At 40.7% G+C, this 24,902-nt stretch overlaps 2 protein-coding genes across 2 annotated transcripts; one reads left to right on the top strand and one right to left on the bottom strand.

Moving 5' to 3' along the window:
* Positions 1-2,783: 2,783 nt before the first annotated feature.
* Positions 2,784-8,050, bottom strand: LOC137604054 (high-affinity choline transporter 1-like). Its single transcript, XM_068327984.1, has 7 exons — positions 7,918-8,050; positions 7,705-7,860; positions 7,478-7,626; positions 6,930-7,073; positions 6,579-6,732; positions 3,727-3,944; positions 2,784-2,908 (listed from the first exon to the last, which is right to left on the bottom strand). Exons 1-7 carry the CDS (start codon positions 8,048-8,050, stop codon positions 2,894-2,896), a joined length of 969 nt encoding a protein of 322 aa, XP_068184085.1. The 3' UTR covers positions 2,784-2,893.
* Positions 8,051-15,782: 7,732 nt separating this feature from the next.
* On the top strand, positions 15,783-23,139 carry LOC137603798 (high-affinity choline transporter 1-like). The gene is made up of 9 exons (XM_068327565.1): positions 15,783-15,915; positions 16,263-16,487; positions 17,016-17,132; positions 19,206-19,361; positions 19,444-19,592; positions 19,686-19,829; positions 20,051-20,204; positions 21,136-21,353; positions 21,918-23,139. The coding sequence occupies exons 2-9, from the start codon at positions 16,304-16,306 to the stop codon at positions 22,434-22,436; spliced, it is 1,641 nt and encodes a 546-aa protein (XP_068183666.1). The 5' UTR covers positions 15,783-15,915; positions 16,263-16,303; the 3' UTR covers positions 22,437-23,139.
* The last annotated feature ends 1,763 nt before the right edge of the window (positions 23,140-24,902 follow it).

Here is a 24,902-nt window from a genome sequence, read left to right on the forward strand (position 1 = left end):
CTGTACCGCTGGTGAATGGATTGTGTCCCTGGGGTGCACAGACTAATCCAATCCACCGAGGTATTCCACCACACTGACGTGCATGACATGCTGATGCACTTCGTGATGTCCTGTGTTATAGTCTTCCTAAACTCATCTGTGTCCTCTTCATCAACATCACCAATGGTTATGCAGCAGTTAGGGGTTTATTGTTGGGTGTGACCATATGACTACTAAGTAGTGACTCATCAATAGGATTAGAACCAGTCCTACATTTCCTAGGATGCACTCTGGAGGATGGTGTTTATGTCCAGTACGCTCCAGTTAAGACCATCTCCATGTTGTCCACCATTGCTGCCATCTTGTTGTTCTCCTACCTGGCTTCTGTCCTCTTCAACAAAGGTGTTCTACCTGAGAAGTGGGATGTGTTCAAAGTGAAAGCCCAGCACTCACCAGTACCACTGACACAAGGAGGTGGTGCCATAGTAAACGAAAATGAGGAACAAAAGTTGTCCACTTGAGGCATCTTGGCCATTTATTAGCAAAGTCTGATAGCATACCTATTTGTTCTTAAAGTATGTGTCACTAAATAGTTTGATGAAAATCCCATTGATCATTGTTTCAGACATGAACCTGTGCATTTAGTTGGCATTAAATACTTTTATTTATATATATCTTATACTTAGATGATGAAAATCTGAACTTATTGTACATGCATTTTGTCTTCCAGTTAATCACTCAGACTACTGTATATCATCCTTTAAATCAGCCTTCTGAGTTAATCTATGTTGATTTTGAGTAAAAGATTTCAACTTAATGAACAATGAATTTGATACTGCGTGTCCTGTTTATGATAACTTAGCACTTTTTTTATGAACTGTTCTGCTATTCATTATTATTCAGACTTTGCAGCTGAAGTCCTTGATCATGAATCCTTAAAGACTGTTGTCTTCCTAGACTTCAGACTCCAGGCTATCTAAAAAAAATTTTTTTTAAAACATTCTGGTCTAAAAAAAACGTGGTTTTCACTGGTTTTGTCAATGTCAGTGATTTTTTTTAAAAAGAGCCACAGGTGTTACACAGACTACACCTTACATAACGAACACGCTTTGACTGACATTTATTACTTGCTATGACTGTTTGAGACATTTTTAAGTGACAAGACCATAAATTCATAATGAAGTACAAGTACATTCTGCAGAGATTTGGGTGTGGTGACTGAATGAACTTGTTGGGCTTCTTTCTGCTCTCTCCTCAGTAGTTTTCCACTCTTTACCTTCTGAGTACATAACTGCGCAGGCGTCAAGCTCTATCTCCATCTCTAACTATCTATATCTCTACCTTTGGTAGAACTGGATCTCTGGATCAATTTCATTTTCTTACTCATAAAGCTTGTGATCTTGAAAGTTAAGACTTAGTCTGTGATTTGACATATTTTTACCGTATTTGTTACTTACAAGAAGTATACTACCTAACAATCCCACTATTCCATCTCTTCATCATGTGATTTGTCATTTTCATTTGTATCGGTCTTATTGTTTAATGTCTGTGACTACAATCACTCCAGCCATCGTGCACAATTCAGTTGTCCTACTTTTTTCTTTTTATTGAAGTCTTGAAATAATAACAGAACAAAATATCAACAACACATAACAAAACACAATTTGGCAAACATATAGAATCAAAATTGAAAATTGCTCATGGCTTCTTATACAGTACATCCCCACGGAGAGGAATTACCTGCATGAATCATGTGAGAAAATATACTTGACCAGTGTTCTGCTTCCCTCTGGTAATATTCTCAGAATATAATACAGTGTCTAATATATAGGTCAATATTTAGAATTGCAAATATTTCTGTTCAAATTCCCTCCCAATATGATTTTAGTTTCGGGCACATTAAAGGTTGAATCTGATTTTATTTATTTGCAGAAAAAACTATCAAAATTAGTCTGAAGCAACCTCTTGGTTTTGTCAGGGATGAAGAAGCAAAATTCCCTAGTCTTCAGGCACCTGGAGAGCGTGTTTGTTCATTACCAAACTGGCACAAGACCCAGTTTGGTCTTGTGCCTAACCCTAACCTCAACCCTAACCCTAACAGACCAATTGAAATGAAAACTCCACAGAAGGTTCATTCAGTGTCATCAGATCTTACCTAAAAGAAGTCCTGTTATCAAAGAACCAAGAGTCTAAACTATGCAAACTTAGTGTTTCTGGAATGCTCTGCTCACGTATATCTTCCGCCTAGAAAATACAGAATGATACTGGGATGTTTTGACTCTTCCTTGGCTGGTTTCTACTACTTGGTCTGAGCATTCTTTTGAAATTTGAGACATGTTAAAGTGTGGTTACAATGTATATAAAATGATTACATAATCAATTAAATATTCTAAGTTACTTATATGTAATTTCATTTTCTACACAATTGTGTGGTCCAGTTTTATTCATGAGTAAGACGAACAGATGAATCTGAAAAGAACATGCTAATCATTAGCTCACTGAGTTGTCTCCGTTCATTCCCGCTTTCTCATTTTATGCCATGTTGGGTTCATTCCTCATTTCCTCATTCTCTTTATCCTCTATGGCGCCACCTACTGGTGTCAGTGGTACTGGTGAGTGCTGGGCTTTCACTTTGAACACATCCCACTTCTCAGGTAGAACACCTTTGTTGAAGAGGACAGAAGCCAGGTAGGAGAACCACAAGATGGCAGCAATGGAAGACAGCATGGAGATGGTCTTAACTGGAGCGTACTGGACATAAACACCATCCTCCAGAGTGCATCCTGGGAAATGTAGGACTGGTTCTAATCCTAGTGATGGGTCTCCACTCAGCAGCTTTAACATCAATGCCACTAGTACACCCATTATAGCCCCATAACCATTGGAGATGTTGAAGTAGAGGACACAGAGGAGTTCAGGGAAAACGATGCTGTAACCAAATTCAAAACCAAGAAACAAAAACAACAGGTTTTTATTATTCAACATGGTGAGCGATGTTCCAACCACACCCACAACCACCACAGAGGCCCGGACCACCCACTGACACTGTTGGTCCGATGCCTGAAAAGGAAATAAAGATCAATAAAGTATAAATAAAATTACTTTGTCTTGTTTGAATGATATATACTTCTGTGTTTCTCCATCATGCCAGTTTATATGTTTCAAAAATCCTCACACATTCACAAGAGCAAACTAAGCAGCTTTTTACAGAATAACAACAAACCAAGACTGGTCTGTGAAGATGTCTCTGATGGAGTGAGTGATGAAAGTATACTAATGAACACCAAAAAAATAACTCCACAAGCTCTAAACCTCACCCCAAACCTACCCCTGCCATTTCCACACGATGCTCCATCACCTTCAAGCTGAATAATATTCAAAAGGTAATCACGCAAATGTGAATGGAGAAGAATTTATCGAGCAGATCTATAAAACCCTCCAGCTGTTGTCAATGTTGGGATGGTCTACAACACTGTATCCAAATTTTGGAACTATTTGCTGTCTGATCTTAGACTAGGTGACCTTATGGGAGTTCAAGACTGTTACAATCCAATGCAAAGAATTTTTTTAACTATGTATACCCTCTTAAGTAGATTTGAAATGAGGATTGTAAAATATGGGTGAAATGATCACACTCAACTTTCCCAGTGTAATGAATATACTCAGAACCTTCCCAATGGAAAGCAAGTAAGCATCTGCACATGTCTGTCTCTGACAGGAAGCTTGAAGAGAGGTGCATTTTCTTACCTGAGGTCTCAGTATGTTCTTGTAAATGTTAGCAGCAAAGACAGAAGATGCCGAAAGTAAAGCAGAGTCAGCTGATGACATCACAGCAGCAGCTATACATCCAATACCAATAATGGAGATGAAGGTGGGGGTGAGGTGCTGCAGGGCGATGGGCAGAGTGAGAGCTGCTTCTCCGCGTTCATATGGAGATGGAGAACCATAGGTGGTCTGGTTCCAGTCTGAGGTTTGGTCAAAAAACAAGGAAAATGAAAAATGGTCACATGATTTGTTTATATGGGCTGTACTGTCAATGAAACCATGTCTTCACTACATGATATTAGCTCTACTGCACATCCAAAGTTCTTTCAAATCAACCCACTGGATTTTAAGAAAGTTCCTTAAAGATGCTTCACCTGCCATCCAAGAGGCTTCTCCAGTTCTGGTGATGGTTGGCCTTTTCTCAGCTTCTAACCTCTTTGAGGTGTGGTCAGTCCTATTTATATCCCAACGAACATTGTCAAGGACAATCGGACTCTTCAACGATGGCCGTTGGGTGTGCCACGAGGTGTCAAATGGGAGTCGTTGAAATGCAAGTTTCACCAAGCATGCCAATCCTCTTTTGGAGGTCATTACATGAGACACCTCATCTAAGTCCATCTGCTGAGTAGATCTTTTGTGGATATTTTAAAGAATTACACTGCAAATTGGTGAAAGATGATGTTTTTTTGGATGGACCAGTCTTAGTGTAAGGGTGTAACACAGGGATCTGGTGTTTGCTAAATATCCCCCTCAGTTTTTCCAGACATTCTTTATCTTCTGTCCTCACTGGGTTTTTCTCCTTTGTGGATCTTGTGTGAGCCTTTACAAAGGTCCAGTCAGGATATCCACAAGTTTTCAGTGCCCCTTTCAAGTGTTGGTGTTCTTTTTCCTGGTCTTGGGTACTGGTTGGTGACTTGTCAGCCCTGATTTGCAGGGTCCTAATGACTGTAAGCTTGTGCTCCAGTGGGTGGTGAGAGTTCAAAACCAGGTACTATGTGTTTGTTTCCTGTTCACCCCAACACAGACTTCTATCATCTTCTGTGAGAATCTCTCAATCCAAAAAGAGAAAACTATTGTCCTTTACATCCCTCTCTGGTGAACTTGATGTTGTTGTCCACCGAGTTGAAAGATTGCACCTCGTGGATTTTGATCTTGACCCATGTGTCGTCCATGAAACAGAACCAATGGCTAGGTGTTGCTCCACTGAACGAGGTCAGAGCAACGTGTTCCACTTTTTCCATGTACAAATTGGCCGCAATAGGACAGACCGGCAAGAACATGGCCCATCTTTGTTTCTGCCTATAGAAGCTCCCTCTGCACTGGAAATAGGTGGTGTTCAGGCAGAGGTCCAGAAGTTGGCAAATCTGAGCATGTTTAGGGTTTGTCCCGTCACTGAGGGTGTTGTACCTCTGTACAAGTAGTTGCCTTACTGTTTCCACCGCCTCCATTGTGAGAACACATGTGAATGGGGATGTCACATTGTAGGATACCATGGTCTCATCAGTATCCAGTCTCAGTCCTCTCACCTTTTCCACAGACTCCATGGAGTTCTGTATATGGTAAGGATTCTTCCCCACTAGATAGATAGATAGTATATCTATGTAACGGGGCCAAGTTGGTGGCAACATGTTTGGTGATGTTGTGTGTGACTGAGTTGATGCTGCTTACGAGGGGGGCTCCTTCTTTCTCAATTTTGGGGAGGCCATATATGCATGGAATTACTTCCTCAGGGTACAGGCTATAGTATTACAGGTGGTCCTTCTGCAACTTCTGTGGGCAATCCACAACCTTCTTTTTTCTAGCTGCTGGTTGGGCCGTGCTTCAGGGCCTCCTAAGTGTTGCAGTTGCTGAGTAGAGACTTGACCTTGCTATGGTAAACTGTGTGTTCAGGATCACCACTCATCTTCCTTTATCTGATGGTGATGTTCTGTTCGTTACTCAGTGTCGTCACAGCCTTCCATTCCTGGGTGAAGTTGGAAGGGAGGACCTTAGTTTCAGAAAGGGCTGCTGCTACCCTTACCCTAAGCCCCTCTAGTTCTGTTGAGGAAAGGTCGTTCTTGATGCGTGCTCTGTGGTTGCAATGAGGTCCACACCTGGTAATGGGGTGATGGCGAAGTTCCATCGTAGAGCAATAACATCCTTCTCTATCTGTCCTGTGTGTTGTCTGCAGTTGGGCTCCCTTGTTTCTGTCTACAGTTGAGTCCTCTGCCCTTATATTTTTGCTTGCCCAAGATTGGAGGCTTAGAAACTTCTTTGCTTTTACTTGCTCTAATGTGTTGAGATATTGGGGCTGTCTCAACAAACTTGGAGACTTCCTCCAGGATCATAGGCTGCAAAACTGGCATTAGTTTCATGAAAAGCTGGTTAGCCTTTGTGTTCAGGCCCTCGATGGGGTAGTGGACCTGCTCCAGTCTCTCATTCAGGAGTTGGTTTTGGGCCTTCTCCAGGATGGTGTTAGCCCGGTGTCCCCTCACTGTGGCTCCTCGTCATTTGCTGCTTGGGATGAGGTTGTTTTTGCGGATGTAGGTTCTCGTTTATCCAGGTCATTGTTTTCCAAAATTATTTGGACTGAAGATAGCCTCTTGGATGACAGGTGAAACATCTTCATGGAACATTCTGAAAGTCCAGTGGATTGATTTAAAACAACCATGATCTGGATAAATGAAATGAAATCTCCATACAACAGGATGTAAGACCAAAAAACAAGCCATAACGAAACGATATCCAAAATACATTGGACTGTTGGATACGATTAGTTTAAGAAATATTTGTGCCATCAGTTGTTGTTAGTTCTCAGAGGTTTGGACCAGAAACTTAAGGTTAACAATTATTACCTGTGGATGCAGCAGCTGCTCCAATGAGTATAGGAGGTATTGCCAATATGAGCATTAGGAAAGCAGCAGCAAAGCATGAGATCTTTGCTGAAACTGCAGAGGAGACTGAAAGGATCCTCTGGTGGAAAACCTGGTATCCAAAACCCCCAAGTGCCTGAAAAATAAACCAGATAATTGGTTCATTTGCATTACATCCATCCTAATCTTCAAAAAATAGTTAATTACTTAATTTCAGTGCGGCATTATAACAGTTCAGTTTTCAAAATACATGATATTTATCACTATTCTACAGATATCTATAGATTCAAGAGTGAATTGTACTTATTAAAGGACATACTGTAGTTTACTTACAAAATATAAGAAGTCATCAATCATGATCCAGATCTTCTTCAGCTCTGGTTGACCAATCCAGGGAGCGTTTAAGGTGTTGTTCATCAGAGTCTGACTGATGTCCAAGGTGTGAGGACTCGTCATGACAAAGGGAGCACAGATGGACTGACACACAAATGAAGATAATACATTTATTATTTTTTCTGTATGGCCTCTGCGGCTCACTGGGGCCACTGAAGCCTATCCCAGAAGAATACGAGCATGATACTGTGAGACACTCCGGATATGTTGCCAGCCCTCCGAGGAACCACATGAAAGACGAACAACCACCCATGCACATGCTCATATCTAGAGACAATTTGGAGCCTAGCCAATCCACCTGAAGAACATTATTGTTCAGGTGGGAGAAACCCAGAAAACCTGGAGAAAACCCATGCAGACATTGGGAGAACAAATTCTACAAAGAGGACTCCAACCCAGAACCATCTTGCTGCGGAGAGATAGTGTTACCCACTGCTAAAACATATTAGTTTTATATTTTATGCCTATTAAAATATATGATAACTTACCAAACCTACTAGAATAAGGACCAGCTGTATAACATCTGTGTAGGCCACAGAGTAGAGACCTCCCATCAGGGTGTAGATAATGATGACAGCAGCAGAGATCCAGGTGCAAAGAAAGAACGGCAAATCCAGAACCACACTCATGGTTCCACCTGTCAGATATAGACTAAAATATTAAAGTACATATATGCATATAAAGTGTGTCACAAATTTTATTTCAAATGACATACTTAAACCAGTGAGTGTTGGAGGCAGCCAGGTGACATCAATAAAAATTGAGAAGAAACTCATTCCAGCCATTATTACTTTCCCGTACTTGACGTGGAAAGAGTCCAGCATCGTCATACAGTTTAATTCTCTCAGTGGTTTGACAAACAGGAGACCTCCTACATTGAAACACACGATAAGTTAAAAAAAAGAAAAAGTTACTGATGTGTCATTACTGTCATGGTTCTGTTCTTTTGGTATGCTCCACAGGGCTGTTATTGTGTGGAGCTCATTTTCAGTGGACAGGTCAAGCTGGGTCAAGAGGGTGTGGCTGGATCCTAGCAGCTGACGAGCCACACCAGTTCCCATTCTGCTCATCAGCCTCATCTCAAAAGGCCTGGCTTTTCCCTAAGAGGGTGCCAGATAATTCCGTCCTGTTTCTGTGATGCTGGTGTTCCTAGTTTTTCCTCAGCTACCTGCCCTTTTCAGTGCTGATGGGTTTTTTGTTTTGTTTTTTTGCTCTGCTGTTTTGGTTTCATTGCTCACTTGTGTTTTTGCCTGAGCGATAAAACTGTTTATTTTTACGTTTGTGTCAGTCTCTGCTTCTTGGGGTCCAGACTTGAACTACCCGTAACAATTACAGTCACAATGATATAGAACTGAAAATATTAAATTTGTTTGCTTTAATGGCAAAAAGAGTGACCCGTCACACTGCCTCCTTGTACCTCTGGATGTCCTCTCTATACTAACTGCATGCCTACAGGCCCCTAGTGTGTGCTGTGTTCTGGGGCCTGTAACTGCTGTGTGTGTAATTAACACATATTTGTACATGTGAAGTGTGATTTATAAAAAATTTCTCCAAGAGGGACAATTAAAGTAATGACTATTATTATTATTATTATATTGGCATGAGGTTATATCTTTAACTAACACCATGTTTGAGCATAACCATGTCTAGGAGTACACTTGGTATCATGATACCGTAGACCTACATTCTGGGACGTGAATGTGTCTGTTGGAGAAAAACATACTGCTTAAAGCATTTGAAGGGAAGTCAATACAACTAAGTGAAGGGAGAGAGAACATTATACAGCTGATGTGATTTTTTTGTGCTTGTAATTGTTATTTTACACTTTGACAGGCAGTGGTCTATCAGATATAAATAAAACTCTTACCAATAATAAAAGTTGAGGTGTGTGACAGGAACACTGTTATTACCCTGATCAGCCCCATGGATGGAGTGCACATCATCTCAACTGTACCAACAATGAAGCCTGCTCCAACCCACGTAGCTGCAGAGTGGATTAACAAACATGCAGGTAGTTAATGGAAAGAAGAATCAGAATGGATAAATGCTCTCCACGACAGAAAGTTTAAGTGACGGGTTCAGTGTTGATCCAACAGGTGTTAATGGTCTTCTACAATGAAAACAACAGAACAGTTCAGTGCTGAATTTAATTAGAGATGTTTATATTTTCATGTGAAGACATGGTATTTTATTAAACACATCTTTCTGACATGTCTGTACAACGACATTTATTCATTGCTGTACCACTTTTTTTTCCACTGACGCAGGTCATGGGGTTTACTGGGGCATATTCCAGTCGACTTACAGGCATGGGACTAAGAGATATTCCGGTCATATTGCCAGCACATCACGGAGCAACATTTAGAAGTATTACAATATTTTTAAATTTTGAGTACATCAAAGTCAAGATTAAGAATTTAGCTCCTAGATAAGCTGTATTTTCATCAGAAAATGGAGTTCCTCTAATTTTACAAAGTGAACTCCTCACCTGTCATGGTGAGGATCCCCACCACCAAGTTGATGCTCCTGTTTCCCAGCAGGACCATCTCCATCCCAGTGGCTCCACTTCTCTTCTGTTTCCTTTTGGACTTGAATGAAGCCCAGATTCCAGTCCCAAGAACCAGCAGGTAGAAAACCACCATCACTATCACTCCTGGGACGTTAACAGCCATATTCACCTTTTTGAATGTCTTCAGCTGCAGCTGAAGTTGGAGTACATAATTACAATAGAAAACAAACTTGTTAAAAAACAATTAGCTTGACCTGACATTTCATTCCGGTGCACAAACTGGTTTTATGTTGACTTAGTCAACAAAGAACAAGTAGTGCTTCTTTTCATACTTGACATTTTAAACTGTCATCCACAAAATTTTATCCCTCACGTTAAAATTGTTGGGACATAATAAACAGATTTCATTTCATTATTATTATGTAGACAATACCGAAGAATACTGGAGATGAATATATGTGTAATAATATATATATATAATATATATTATATAAATTTGAACTGCCAGGCAGGAGGCCTAGAGGAAGACCAAAGACCAAGACAGGGTTAGATGGAGTCAATCGATTCGCTGTGGCGACCCCTGAAGGGAAAAGCCAAAAGAAAAGTAAGAAGATTATATACAGTATATATATAGCATGAGGTCTTTCCACTAACTACCTGTACCTGCATACATAGACACCAAAGGCTATTGTTGTGTGCTGTCAAATTCAGGAAGCTTGTGCTCTAACATGTTATTATTATAATGTGTGTTTGCACAGAAGCGTCAAACAGTATTGCATGCAATCCTACGCAGGTTTGCCAGGCGGGGTGAAGTAGTCTGGGAACACTGGTAAGAACACTGCATTGCATTTGAAAACCAATATAATGCAAAAAAGTTAAGGAAAAAATAATATTTCTGAGGACATGAAAAGTAATTACTCTGACAGCTCAGAGTTCTTCAATGTCTTATCCTCATTCTGATCTGCAGCACCACCTACTGGTGTCAGTGGTACTGGTGAGTGCTGGGCTTTCACTTTGAACACATCCCACTTCTCAGGTAGAACACCTTTGTTGAAGAGGACAGAAGCCAGGTAGGAGAACAACAAGATGGCAGCAATGGTGGACAGCATGGAGATGGTCCTAACTGGAGCATATTAAATATACCCAATAGCTTCATGTATTTACCATCATTTATTTATAAAGAAAGTGCATGTGTGGAATTTATGATCTTCATTCAATGAAACTGATTAAACAAGATGTAATATGTTATGTTCAATAAACACCGGTTTGTGCCATCAGTATTCTACAATCACAGGCTGAAAGTTATGTGACAGAAATACCCTTAGAAACCTTACGTCCTTCCCTTTCTGGTGAGAGGCAACTATAGCTTTGGGAAGGTGCCACAGTGCCTTTCTCCATTGCTGTATTATTATTGTCCTCTGTTGTTTTTGCATCATTATCGTTTTACGTCTCTGTCTCTCTTCTCTGGCTGCGAACCTAATCGCTGATGTGTCATCTTGATATGATAAAAGTCCAGGCCAACAGCTTTAACTGCACAGGGCTTTTTACACAGTATGAGGGAAATATACTTATATATGAAAGGCAAACAATCTTAAGTACAGTTAAACATCATCATATCATCTCAATATTTTATGTCCATAAAATCAATGATAAATTCTTTGAGACTCGAAGCAACAGTTTTTAAATAATTAAGGAGGACATGTCAAATTCAAATTTATATTGAATAAAATTAAATGATGTTCAGTATCAACAGTTATCCAGTGTTAAAGAATTTGAACACGCATTATAACAGAAATTTAATTACGGGCATCCCTACATTAAAATACAAAGTTTGGATACGGAAGCATTATTAGGAAAGACTTTACCTTGGCAGTCTTGTCCACTGGCCACCTCAACGTCACTGCCCACACTCACTTCCTCTGTGAATAGATAGTTTGGTTGCAAAGAGAGGGTAGGAGATAGGGACATGACTAATGAATTCAGGCTGAAATACTTTTAATTGCTATGGTCAAGAAAAAATTGGCTATGCTGCAGAAATTTAAACATGCAAATTATTAAATCTGAATAATAAATGACTAATACCCTTCGGATCAATGTGGATGTCATCCAGACCCTTGCCCTTGAATTCAGCTACACGTCCCTGCTCCATAACCATCAGAACCTTGCTAATTTTAGCAAGCTGAAGGGTACCTTCAGGAAGTCTGTAGAATTGCTGATGCATTCTTATGTCATGACAAAGAAAATCAGCTAACTGATCAAGTTCAGTATTACAGTACTAAGATTAAGAACTTGAGACAAAATTCCTGTTTGCCTGTGGAGTTTTGTGGAGGTGAGATTTTGAGGACTTTTTGCTCCACAAACAACGGCAAAATGGCGTAGGCAATCAGACCCACGGTAACAAGTAAGTGCATATGGTCTTGCAAATAAGTAGACATTCTCCTTTTGAACACCACATTCATGTTGTTTGCCAGTGAGAAGATCCAAGGCTTGTTGCATTGGCAGGGTTACCGGTTACCGGAACCTTTCCTCCCTTTTTCCCTTTTTAATGTCCCAAAATGCTGACAGACTTTCTTTCAAGGTCTGAGAGGGCAATAAATGTATCTTCCAGATGACCTGTGCTATTTTGAGACAAATATGCAGAGAGGGGCATTTTGGACACCTCCCCTGCTCTTCTTCGGTTGAACAAGATGACTTGAGTCAAAGTGACTTTTGTTAGCTCTGCCCATGTCTGAGGGGTTGCTTCGGTGGACAACTGACTGCGACTTTTTTGATTGTGCTCTTCTAAAAAGGAATGGAGAGTCTGGACATCTTTTGTGAATAGAAGCAAAAGTGGTGCATTCCATTTAGACTCTTGAAGTATTCTCAGTGATGTAGCTGATATCAACTCATTCCACCTGGCCTCATACACTCCACGGAAGGTACGAGCTTCTTTGGCTGCATCGTAGTTGCACTGTACATTTGCACGACTTTCAACAAGAAGTGAAATCCTTGTCAGGCTGTGTCCGATTTTGAGAGCAAGGCTTGGGCATTTGTATGCATTAGTCTTGCTATCATAGCCAGCTCCGCATCTTACTGCTTCCACAACATGCATGAAATTTGAGGGTTTGATGTGGTCCTGAAGGGTCTTCAGGGAAGACATTTTTCTTGAGCACACCAGGAGCCGCCCCATCTCAGTTAATTTCTGCCGTATATATTCATCTTTACCAGCATCATATCCAAGACAATTATACAGGTGCTCACCATACTCCATGATACAGGGGTCAGATTTCACGGTTAGGTAAACATCTTACACGATGTTGTTTAACAACTTCCAAAATTTATTTTTTGACACCAGGCGGTGGAGGTGCAGCAAATGCACAAAGGGCTTGGACACGTGTTTTACCAGGTTCTTTTACAGCCAGCTTGAACTTGCAGATCAAAAAATTATGCCAAAGGACCCTCCTTGCAAAGAAACCTTGGCAATATGAACAATGAAGGTATTCAGCTACTTGGGAATCCATTCTTGGTTTTTTGCGGGGAACAAGCTCACCAACACCGTCATTTATTACTTCAACATTGTGAGCAAAATTGCCCCTCTTTTAGATGCTCCAGATGTATTCTTTTTCTAAAATGTTTTGGGAAGGACACGGCCAACGCAACCTCTGGCTTATCAACATGAGCACGCTCCAAATGACTTGAAATTTTAATGAATCCAAGTTTACAGTACAGGCAATACTGCTTTTTGTTGTACAACCTTGACCCATTATTGTTTTCGCATACGGCAGATACAGTAACTGAAATCATTGCTGGATGATAAACTGTGTGGACTATTTTTCTCCTAATTATGTGTTAAGGAAGGTTCACTACTCTCTCCCATGCCACTCTGGCTTGATGATTGACCACTGTGTGTCTGCACATGATGGACAGGTACAGATCTGCATTTTATGCCGAGGACCTGAGCTCAAGCTTTTATTTATAGTCAAATGTCTTTCTTTTCACTCATACTTTGAAAAGCCTCTGCTTAGCTTTGTTGGTGGGGGACATTTAAGTTACCCTCTGTCTCTGTCTCTGCATCTGACTCATCTGACTCTTCCTCATTTCTTTGAGGAATATATTCTTCTTCACTACTTTCACTTTTTATTCTATTTTATACTGTTTATATTTTAGTTTAGTATATGTCCTGTTAGTGCTGCATGTGTCTGCTAGTGTAGTGTAGTGTATGTCCTGTGGTGTCAGTGTTTCTTTTTCTCCTGGTGTTTATCTAGTATTTATTCATTATGTCTGCTTGAGCAGTGGATATGTGCAATTTCCTCTGTTATTAATAAAGTATAAAGTATATGTAAAACACACGCGTTCCCAGGCCAGCCGAGAGACGTTGTCCCTCCAGCTAGTGTGTTTAAGGTAGCTTAGCTTAGCTTAACTAAGAAACATGGAAAACCAATTATATCATTTTGTACAAATAAAAACCAGCACATCAGGACAAGACTTGATAACATAAAGCACATGCGTTCCCAAGCCAGTTGAGAGACATAGTCCCTCCAGCTTGTGTGTTTAAAGTAGTTTAACTTAACTAAGGAATATGGAAAACCACTTATAAAGGTTTGTACAAATATAAAACCAGCACAACCAGGACAGGACTTAATTAACATAAAACACAATTTTATGCCAATTTTATGTTACGTAATGACATATTTCCCTCTGGGATTAATGAAGTATTCGTTCGTCCATCCATCCATCCATCCATCTATCTGTCTGTATGTCTGTCTGAATGTCTGTCTATCTAGTGACCTATCTAGCTATCTATCAAGCTAACTAGCTATCTAAAATTTATAAATCACTCAGCAGACAAAGCACTTTAACAAAGAAACCCAACAGGGCACTCCTCCTGCGGTCTGTTTACGCTGGTAGTTGAAGGAGCATGTGTTTGTTACAGTCAGTAACAGTTGGTAAGGGCAGGTTATGGTGGAGAGACATGTCCAACTGCCTGAAATGTTGCTTTGTCCAATCTAACTCACCCATGCACACGACACATCCAAAAGTGTGCTTAAGTGTGCAATTTACACCTGCCTACAAGAGGCGAGCGAGATTAAACCGTCTAAGCACACCTGAGCACAGAACCGGTGGTGTTGGTGCTTTGTCAGACTTTCTTTGAAACTTTGGCGGGTAAGCCTACATACCTATCTATAAGTGAATCAATGGTCAGAAGGGTGGGGACCAGCATTTTGGTCCCCACAGTGAGAGTGTGTTATCAGGTGGTTGTCCCCACAACGTAATAAATGAACTGACTGGGTGCGAGCAGGAATCGAACCGCTAATGTTGTGATCATTGGACAACCCGCTCTACCACCGAGGAACTTCTGGCCTATATAATGATCGGTTTCTATACATTTCCATTTTCTTTATAATTACACAGCGTATGGGGGATTTCACATCCATGTCATCATTTAAGTATTAAACAGTCAAATGCAATTAAACATTTATGTACAATCATATGGCAATTCATATTTAAATATATTTAAATAGGGGGAGGCAGTGGCTCAGTAGTAGGGCAGGTCATCCAATATTCCAAGATTGGCAGTTCGATTCCTGCTGCCGCCCAAAAACACCCGGGCTTTGAGCTGATAGTGGGAGGTGTTAGCTCACCTCCGGAGCGCTACCGAGGCGCCCTTGAGCGAGGCGCTACCCCCTCACAAGCTGCTTATTTGGGGTGCACCAAGAAGGAGCTGCCCACTACTCTACCTCCCATGGCATGCTTACAGGCCCCCTTGTGTGTGGTTGTGTGTATTACAGGGGCCTGAAAACACTAAAATACAGTACATGCATGCATGCGTGTGATTCACTAACATAGTAGAGTGCATTCTTAATTTCCCTTCGGGGATCATAAAAGTATATATATACCTGCTTGTCCTTGTCTTCCTCCACAGCTGATTTGTAAGTGCCAGAATTTAAAGAGGTGCAATATTCAAGAAGAGAAGCAATGGTACAACAAATCTACCTTGCCGTAAACATGATTACCTGGGATTGACAAAACTGGTTGATATTTAATTAAATAGCATATTTGTTTATGTAAAAAGATATTATAAATTGAAATAATTGTTCAATAAGTGTTGTCCCAGGGGAATCTGAAGAGAACCCGAGCAGACACTGGGAGAATATGCAAACTCCACACAGAGCGGGACTCCAACCAAGAACCAATTGCTGTGCAGAAACAGAGATACCCACTGCACCACTGGGCCGTCGCTGGCTGGAAGATGTTGGAATGAATTAATCATTTTGCAGCTTATAGTATAACAGAGGAGTGGACTGGTTATAACGAGTGTCGTGAGTGAACTGTTGCTCGTAGGAGAGAGGCTGACCGCCTGGTTAGAAAAAGACTGACTGCTGGCGACAACAGAAGACGAAGGGACCACTTTGTATTCCAAGAGCGACATTCAAACAAGTGAGGACAGAAACATGACCTTGTGTCCAGATTTTGCCATCCCTCAAACTGTTAATTCTGTGGAAGGGAAAGGAAAAGCAAACTGCAGTCAATGATTGTAGCTGCATGGTCTGATGCAGACAAGTGTTTTCATGCATGTCGGGTCACTTGAAAGTTTGGTCTTGCTTTTATGTAAAAACTCTGAACATTGAAACTACATTTCCAATAATCATTGTTTCCCCCTATGAATATTCAAGTGTAGATATCTGAAACTGTAATATATTCTTTTGAAAATGAGATATCCAAGAGGTTCTATGAAATGGAGGGATGGGCAAATACGTCTTCTGAAATTTGTCTTCTTTTTTCAGAGAGTCATTCAGACTTTGGAAAGTGAGGAGACTAGTCAACCATGGCTGTTAACGTCCCAGGAGTTATAACGATTACGATTTTTTACCTACTGGTCCTCGGGACCGGCATCTGGGCTTCTTTTAAGTCCAAAAGGAAACAGAAGAAAAGTGCAGCCACTGGAATGGAGATGGTCCTGCTGGGGAACCGGAGCATCAACTGGGTGGTGGGGATCTTCACCATGACCGGTGAGTAAAGAAAAGCTAATGAACCCAGAATGGAATCTCTCTGAGGCAAATAAAAATGTGTTACCTAATTTACAAGAAGTCTGGACACAAATCTTTTACCCTAATCATCACAATCTTCAAAACCATAATAATTTCGAGGTCAGCAGATATGCTGTGCATCTGTTTGGCAGTCCAAAACTGTGAAACCTCCTGTTGTATAATCTGAATTTTATTTATTACAAAGATAAAAGTGACGCCCAGACCAGAAAGTAAAGGGTGGCATGGGGGGAGGGGTTGAACGGCAGAAAGAAATGAAGAGCAAAAAAAAATGGTTTGGGTAAAAATAAAGCATTAAAGTGCTAAATGCTAAATGCATTGAACTTAAAACTTTTCCCAGTGATCATAATGTAAAATCAGACTGATCATGAAATAACAATGGCTATCAAAACAACAATCAATGCCCTCAATCATCAACAACCCTTTCTTCTCTGTCAAATAAGCTGATGTTGCTCTGCTTACGAACTTCATGTGTACTTATCCATTTTTTAGCTACGTGGGTAGGAGGAGCCTTCATTATTGGCACAGCTGAGATGATGTACACCCCCTCAATGGGACTCATCTGGACAGTTGTGGTGGTATTGGCATATGGCTCATCGTTTCTCGCTGGTAAGAGATTAAAATGACATCACAAGAAGATAAATCTGGATTTAAAAGCTGTCTGACACCAGTAGAGTATGGTAGCAATAACTGCTGCACAACTTAATGATATGACGCCATTGAAAGTGTTTCCAGCTTGGAGTTCTTCAACTGTAACACTTCCCTGGAGATGGATTAGCTGAACATTTATAGAATACAACTACCCACAAATGCAAATGGTTGCTTTGGTGAGGAAAAAAAAAACTACTCCCATCTATTACATGTTAACCTACAATCATCTGCTTTGTTTTCAGAGGGGCCAAAGTGAGGGGAGGGAAGGGAAAAGCAAACTGCAGTCAATGATTGTAGCTGCATGGTCTGATGCAGACAAGTGTTATCATGCATGTCGGGTCACTTGAAAGTTGGGTCATGCTGTTATGTAAAAACTGAAGTGTCACAGAATGAAGCACAGACCTCCTTAATAATATGTGGATAACAGTAAACATAAAAACAAAGTTAAGAATAATAAAATGAAGAAACATAAACTACGAAAAACATAAAGATCAGCAGTAGCTCAGTCCACTAAGTCTTGGGCTGGAGACCGGAGGGTCACTGGTTCAAGACACATGTTGTGCAAGAAAATTTCATAGTTTGAATTGGCAATAGGAGGTGCCGATTCACCTCCAGCGCACAGCCATGGCACCCGTGAGCAAGGCTCCGTCCCCTTTATGTAAGCTGTTCATTGGGAGCAACATGAAGTAGCTGCCTGCTGCTTTACCTTCCCATCACTTTTCGTGTCTCAATAGATAGATAGATATATACTTTAATAATCCTGCACTCAGACGGTAGAGCAGATTGTAGGAGCACCGGTGGTTACGTAGCAAAACATAAGGAGCTTTCAACAATTCTATTAATAAAGTTTGACTGACTGACTGATCTCAGTATTTCCTAACTATTTGGCGTCAGAAATAACCCACTTTAAACTGAATTGGTCTTAACAATGCCATTGTGCTGTCATCTGGAATCTAGTGACGGTCCATTCTATTAGTCTGTGGAAACACACGGAGAAACTGGACTAAAGGTGAATAAAGACCCTCAAAGCTGAACTTCCAGCCTTTTCTGAAATTTCAAGAGCAGTCATTGCTAGACAAAGGTGTCTGGTGTGCTGCATTGATTTACAAATGTAGTTGATAGCTCTGGGGGGGCGGAGGGGCGCATTCAGGCTTGTGTATTCTGTCTGCAGCGACGTGCGGTGAGATTCACGGCGGTGAGACACCGACGTTAAAGTCAGTTCTAGGAGTAAAACAGCGTCACGTTTGACAGTAAATTATCAGCCTGACATTAAAAATTAGTTAAAAAATTGTTTAGGACACACAGCAGCAAGTAGCTGCACCTCACCTCCGACTGGACTACCGATCGATCGATACAATATTTAATTAATAAACAAAGACGAACGTCGGAGTTTAAATATCTGCTTCGAACTTCAGATCAGGAATTAATCCGCTCTGTTCACACTGACTGCACTCGTGATGAATTTAACCAGTTTTTAATGTCAGGTTTTTTAATATGCGTGTTGACTTCTTTCTATGATGGCAAAGTGATCAATGATCAGGTTTCCTTGATGAGGCTCAGAATGGCTTATTGATATAACAATAGGGGCCATTCAAAGGTAGTCAGGAAGTCATGAATGCAATAATGATTGCCTGAGCAGCGCGGCTCCATCTAGTGGACGGATTGCGCAACTACAGCCGCTGCAGTTTATCAAATAAATTTTATTTATTTTTATATTGTGCGCCTTATAATCCGGTGAGCCTTATATATGAAATAAATTATAAAACAAACAAATTATTGAGGGTGAGCCTTATAGTGCGGAAAATACTGTACTCACCTTTGGAATAGTAGCTACTGACACAACTTGACCTGGTCATTCTTTTTTTTTTCATCACGATGCATTTATAAAAAATATGTTTGTTCCCATCCCATCATTCTCTTAGTGGTGCTCATTAAGATTGCACAACATAATGCTTATGGTTATTCTGTGACTATTTTTGTCTAATCATGGGTTGTTGGGTTTTTAATTTTGTTTTTTCTTCGTCATTGAAGGAGGTCTGCTGTTTGCCAAACAAATGAGAGAAAGAAACTTCATGACGATGCTGGACCCATTCCATTTCAAGTATGGGAAAGAAGTGACGGCTATACTGAGCCTGGCTTCACTGTTTACTGACGTGACCTGGGTACCCTCAACATTCATTTCTTTAGGTATATTCCACACACAGTATAGTTAGATATTTATTGAAAAATCACTGTTGATACAATTTTACTGACAAGTTATACTGGGCAGGTGGAACCATGAGTGTGGTTCTTGATCTGTCCTTCACTCTTTGTGTCTGGATCTCTGCTGTTGTGGCCATTATCTACACACTGATGGGAGGTCTCTACTCTGTGGCCTACACAGATGTTATACAGCTGGGGCTCATATTTGTTGGTTTAGTGAGTTTGTTATAATTTCAGCCCCATTTTTTTGAAGCTTAAGCCTTTGAGGTGTGGGCTTTATCATTTAAAAATTTTCTTTTTTCTGTACAGTGTATCTGTATTCCATTTGTTTTGATGAATCCTTCTACCTTGGACATCAGTCAGACTCTGATGAACAACACCTTACACGCCCCCTGGATTGGTCAACCAGAGATGAAGAAGATTTGGATCATGATTGATGACTTCATTTTCTTCGTAAGGAAGCTCGACTTATCCTCTGCCAACAATAAATAAATGTAGACAATTCAGTATTCATGTTGAAAAGAAAAGTAGAAATTATGTTCTAGTGATAGATTCTGATTGTAATGGAGATTGTCTCAAATTGAACTTTTTTTTTCCGTCCTGTGAGGATTGGAAGGGTTTGTCTGCGGAGGATTCCAAATTTGTACAAAACAACTAACTCGTTTGTTTTAAAGGCACTGGGGGGTGTGGGATACCAGAGTTTCCACCAGAGGATCTTGTCAGCGTCATCCCCAGCTACAGCCAAGATGTCATGCATTGCTGCTGCATTCTTTATACTTATATTTGGCATACCTCCTATACTGATTGGGGCAGCAGCTGCATCCACAGGTAATTATAGTACATCATCTATCCATGCATCTTAAACCACTAATCCCAGTTGCGGGGTCAACAATCTCAGAAGGGATGCCCATACTTCCCTCTCCCCAGACACCTCCTCCAGCTCCTCCGGGCTGATCCCAATGCATTCCCAGGCCAGCCGAGAGACATAGTCCCTCCGGCGTGTCCTAGGTCTTCCCCAAGGTCTCTTCCCCAGGGAGCCATCCAGGAGGCATCCAGAACAGATGCCCGAGCCACCTCAGCTGGCTCCACTCAAGGGGGAGGAGCAGCGGCTCTACTCCGAGCTCCTCCCTGGTGACTGAGCTCCTCACCCTGTCTCTTAGGGTGTGCCCCCCCCCCTTTACGGAGGACACTCATTTCAGCCGCTTGTATCCAGGATCTGGTCCTTTTGGTCATGACCCAAAGCTCATGACCATAGGTGAGAGTAGGAACGTAGATTGACCGGTAAATCAAGAGCAGGACAACAGGACAACATCGTCTGCATAAAGCTGAGATAAAACCCTGTAGTTCTCAAATTATAGCACGTCATGTATGTGCAATTCAAACCTTGAAACGCCCCGTGATCAAACTCTCACCTGAGACAAATGAGCAGACCTTTAGGTGAGCTTGTGAGCAGTTGTCAGGGTTGAGCAAAACCAACCACTCTGGATCTGTGGTTGGTACCAACCACTCTGGATCTAGTTACCTGGACAGCTTGTTTGTTTTTCCTGGAGACAACCTAATTCGACATAAGTCATTTTGCAATATAGTCTTCTGAAATTAGTTAAGGATTTAGTTAGAGATCAAACCTCTGTAACAGATGGACTTTGATACCAAGTTGACAGATTTACCACATTAAAAAAAGACAAACGTTGAGAGCTGCGTTTAGTCAGAGATCAAAACACTTCTTCTTTTTTTTTTCTATTTTGTTTCCACGGCTCAGACTGGAACCAGACCACCTATGGTTCTCCATCTCCATACAGACGTGGAGAAGCAGCTATAGTTCTGCCCATCACCCTGGAGCACCTCACCCCGTCCTTCATCTCCGTCATTGGAATAGGATGTATAGCTGCTGCTGCGATGTCATCAGCTGACTCCGCTTTGCTCTCAGGAGCCTCTGTCTTCACTTCCAACATTTACAAAAACATTCTAAGACCTCAGGTATGAAAATATGAATGTCTTTACTATGGTCGGAAGGATTATTTGGTTATTCCAGACTTCTTCACATCTGTCCAATTTTTATGAGCACAAAATCTCAGTTTTGAGTTGACAGATGTGATCTCATTTTTAGAACATTGACCATATTCTTCCAGTTCTAGTTCTTAACATGACCTTTCACTATTGGCCTTTTTTCTGGCTGTAGTTTTGCATGTTGCAGGTTTCTTGAGAAATGCTCAGAAAAACTTCACAATTCATGGTTCTATCCGTAGTTACATTGTAGAAGAGATTCAGGAAGAGTCTACAAGATATGTTGGTGAAAAAGTAATAATTGGAGAGATGACAACTATCATCAAGATGTTTAATGTAACAACAGCAAGCTTCTGTGTTGTCACTTCAGAATTGCAGTTATTTGAACACTTTTTTTTCAAAGTTTACTTACATAAAATTGTAGATTACACACCAAAAACCAAACCAATTGTCTTTATTTTGAACAATTTGTCGGAACAGTTGACAATTACCTTTCAAAAATATGTCATGTACTGTTGACCTGATCTTCCTCTTCAGGCATCAGAGAGAGAGATTCAGTGGGTGATCTACACGTCTGTGGTGGTTGTAGGTGTGGTTGGTTCAGCACTCACCAGCCTGAAAAATAGTGTCCTCCTGTTCTGGTTCATTGGAGCTGAAGCAGCCTTCATCATAGTCTTCCCACAACTCTTCTGTGTCCTCTATTTTAATATCTCCAACAGTTATGGTGCTCTAGGTGGGGTATTGGTGGGAGTGGCATTAAGACTGTTGAGTGGAGACCCAACAATAGGATTAGAACCAGTCCTACATTTCCCAGGATGCACTCTGGAGGATGGTGTTTATGTCCAGTGCGCTCCAGTTAAGACCATCTCCATGCTGTCTTCCATTGCTGCCATCTTGTTGTTCTCCTACCTGGCTTCTGTCCTCTTCAACAAAGGTGTTCTGTCTGAGAAGTGGGATGTGTTCAAAGTGAAAGCCCAGCACTCACCAGTACCACTGTCACCAGTAGGTGGCGTCACAGAGGAGAAAGATGATGAAATATTGAACATAACATTGTAATTTTTCCAGTTTAATTAGATTACTTGTGCTTTGAATATTCAATGACCCAGATGCAGAATAAATGAAGAAAAAATAAACTGATACGGAAAGTCAAAGTTTAAGACACATGACCTCATAAGATACAGGACTGTTCAACTCATGTGTGAGGCAGCCAACAATATTTTACCACAAAATACATTAGCACAACTTCAGAATAGTGAGTCCAATACAGCATTTTACAGAAGAAAGCAAGAGAAGTACATTAAAAACATTTTCTTTTTCCTTTACTGGTGTCAAATTATAGAACAATTAGGACAAGGAAGTTAGGAGTTTAGGAACCCTATCTGACTTTAAAATACATATAAATAATTGACATTGCAAGGTGACAGAACTGATGGAAATGTTGGTGAATGTTAATTATAATATAACAGTGTTTATAATAACAGTTTAGTGGAGGTAAGATGTTGTGGCTACATTGATAGGGGAAATCAGGGTGTGTGGCTGGGAATTTAAAATAGCAATGTGCCAAAAATAATTAAATGTTAAAGTTACTATATGAATTGGTTGACAACATATTGTAATGATAGAGGTGTTTGTTGATTCTGGGGAATGGCACAAGCCAAATGGCTTTTACCTGTCGGCCCTTTTTTGTTTTTGGATGTTGTTGATGTTGTAAATGTAATGAAGTTGACAAGTTTGTAGTAATGACATGTCCGTAAAGAAAATAAACCAAATTAATAAACTTTCTGTGTGGTTTTCCTTCATCTTCCAGCAAGAACAACACATGACGTTAGCAGTGCAGGCAGAGATGATGTTTGATGAAATAAAAATGGTTTGGACATGTCCAGAGGAGAGATAGTGAACATATTGGTAGAAGGATGCTGAGTTCTGAACTGCCAGGCAGGAGGCCTAGAGGAAGACCAAAGAGGAGGTTTATGGATGTAGTGAAAGAGGACATGAAGGTAGTTGGTGTGAGAGAAGAGGATGCAGAAGACAGGGTTAGATGGAGGACACTGATTGGCTGTGGTGACCCCTGAAGGGAAAAGCCCAGAGGAGAAGAAGACATGGTTAACAATTGACCACTGACTCCAAAAACCATGTGATAAACTTGTAGGATGGTTAAGATAACAGTTGAAACAACAAGAAATGAAGCTGCACCAACAAATTTGGTTCATTCTGTGTGTTATTTTCTGCATCTGAGAGTGAATTACACTAGATGGCAGCAGAGTACTAGATGAGTAGGTCTACCTGTCATTGAACAGATATTCTGTGAGTACTATGGTTGATTAAAAGGTAAATCCATCCATTTCGGTGAAGATGAGATGACTGTAATTATCTCATGTTCAGCCACTTATCCACCTTGTGTGTCACAGGTTATGCTGGAGCCTGATCAGCTTCAGCTGAGAGGAGGGTACACCCAGGATGTATTGCCAGTGCATCACAGGAAAAGATTTATGAACATTTGCACAAACCAACAATGGAACTTTAAATCGGGCTCCAAAAAAAGAACTGTTTATTTATGTAGCTCAGTGGCAGAGCGCATGCTTCACATGTATGCTGTCCCAGGTTCAACCTCTGGCACCTGCAGCCCTACAGGAGCATACGGTCAGTTATAAGCCAGTTCTAATCCTGGATAAATGCAGGGGATGCAGCGGGAAGGGCATCCAGAGGGGAAAAAAAGAAAATGTTACCAAACAAATATGAGTGTTCATATAAAATGAAAAAAAAAATAGGATAACACGCGGTGGTGACCTTAACAGGACAAGAAGAAAGGAAGTTTAGTTTTAGTTAAGGTTCTCAATTCTACAGAGCACCAAAGTATTTTAATTATTAATTAAGGAATAAATTGTTCATAAATAAGCAATGCACCATGTGTTCTAAATAACAATTAAAAGATGTCATCATTCTCAATTATTAGCACAGAAATAAATTGAAGCACTGACCCTCACATTCAGCTTTTGAAACAGAAAATGGGAAAGATACAACCTCTGCGTGTGTGTGTGTGTGTGTACGTTTGAATTTCTGACTTTATCGGACCGCAGATAGGCATTAACCCAACTATGTGGGCTCAATGCTATTAAAAGGCCTAAAATGGTTGATTCTCACTTAAAATAGCTCCTGATACAACTGTGCATTATTTTCCCAGGTCACCAAGTATTTGCATGTGTGTGTGGGCATGCAAAAATTCAAGTGCCCCCTGCAGCAGGGATTTGGTGTCACTTTTGGTACATGCTGAAGTGTGTATCTGAACTGAGTCATGTAATCACTTCTGTTTGGTTGTGAAAAAATGTCTTAACAGAAGTGACAGATGAGGAGGAGCAGAAGCCCTGTTGTCATGAATCCAAACAGATAAAGTTTTTCGACGTCCTCCACAAAAAGAACCGCCAGTCACACAACTCTCCACATCTCCTCAGAGTCCCTCATGTAGCCAGCAGTGAATATCCCATCAGGACAGATTGGTTCCCTCAAACCAGCATTTCTTGTCAC

Source organism: Antennarius striatus, chromosome 11, assembly GCF_040054535.1.
Source record: "Antennarius striatus isolate MH-2024 chromosome 11, ASM4005453v1, whole genome shotgun sequence".
Lineage (NCBI taxonomy): Eukaryota > Metazoa > Chordata > Actinopteri > Lophiiformes > Antennariidae > Antennarius > Antennarius striatus.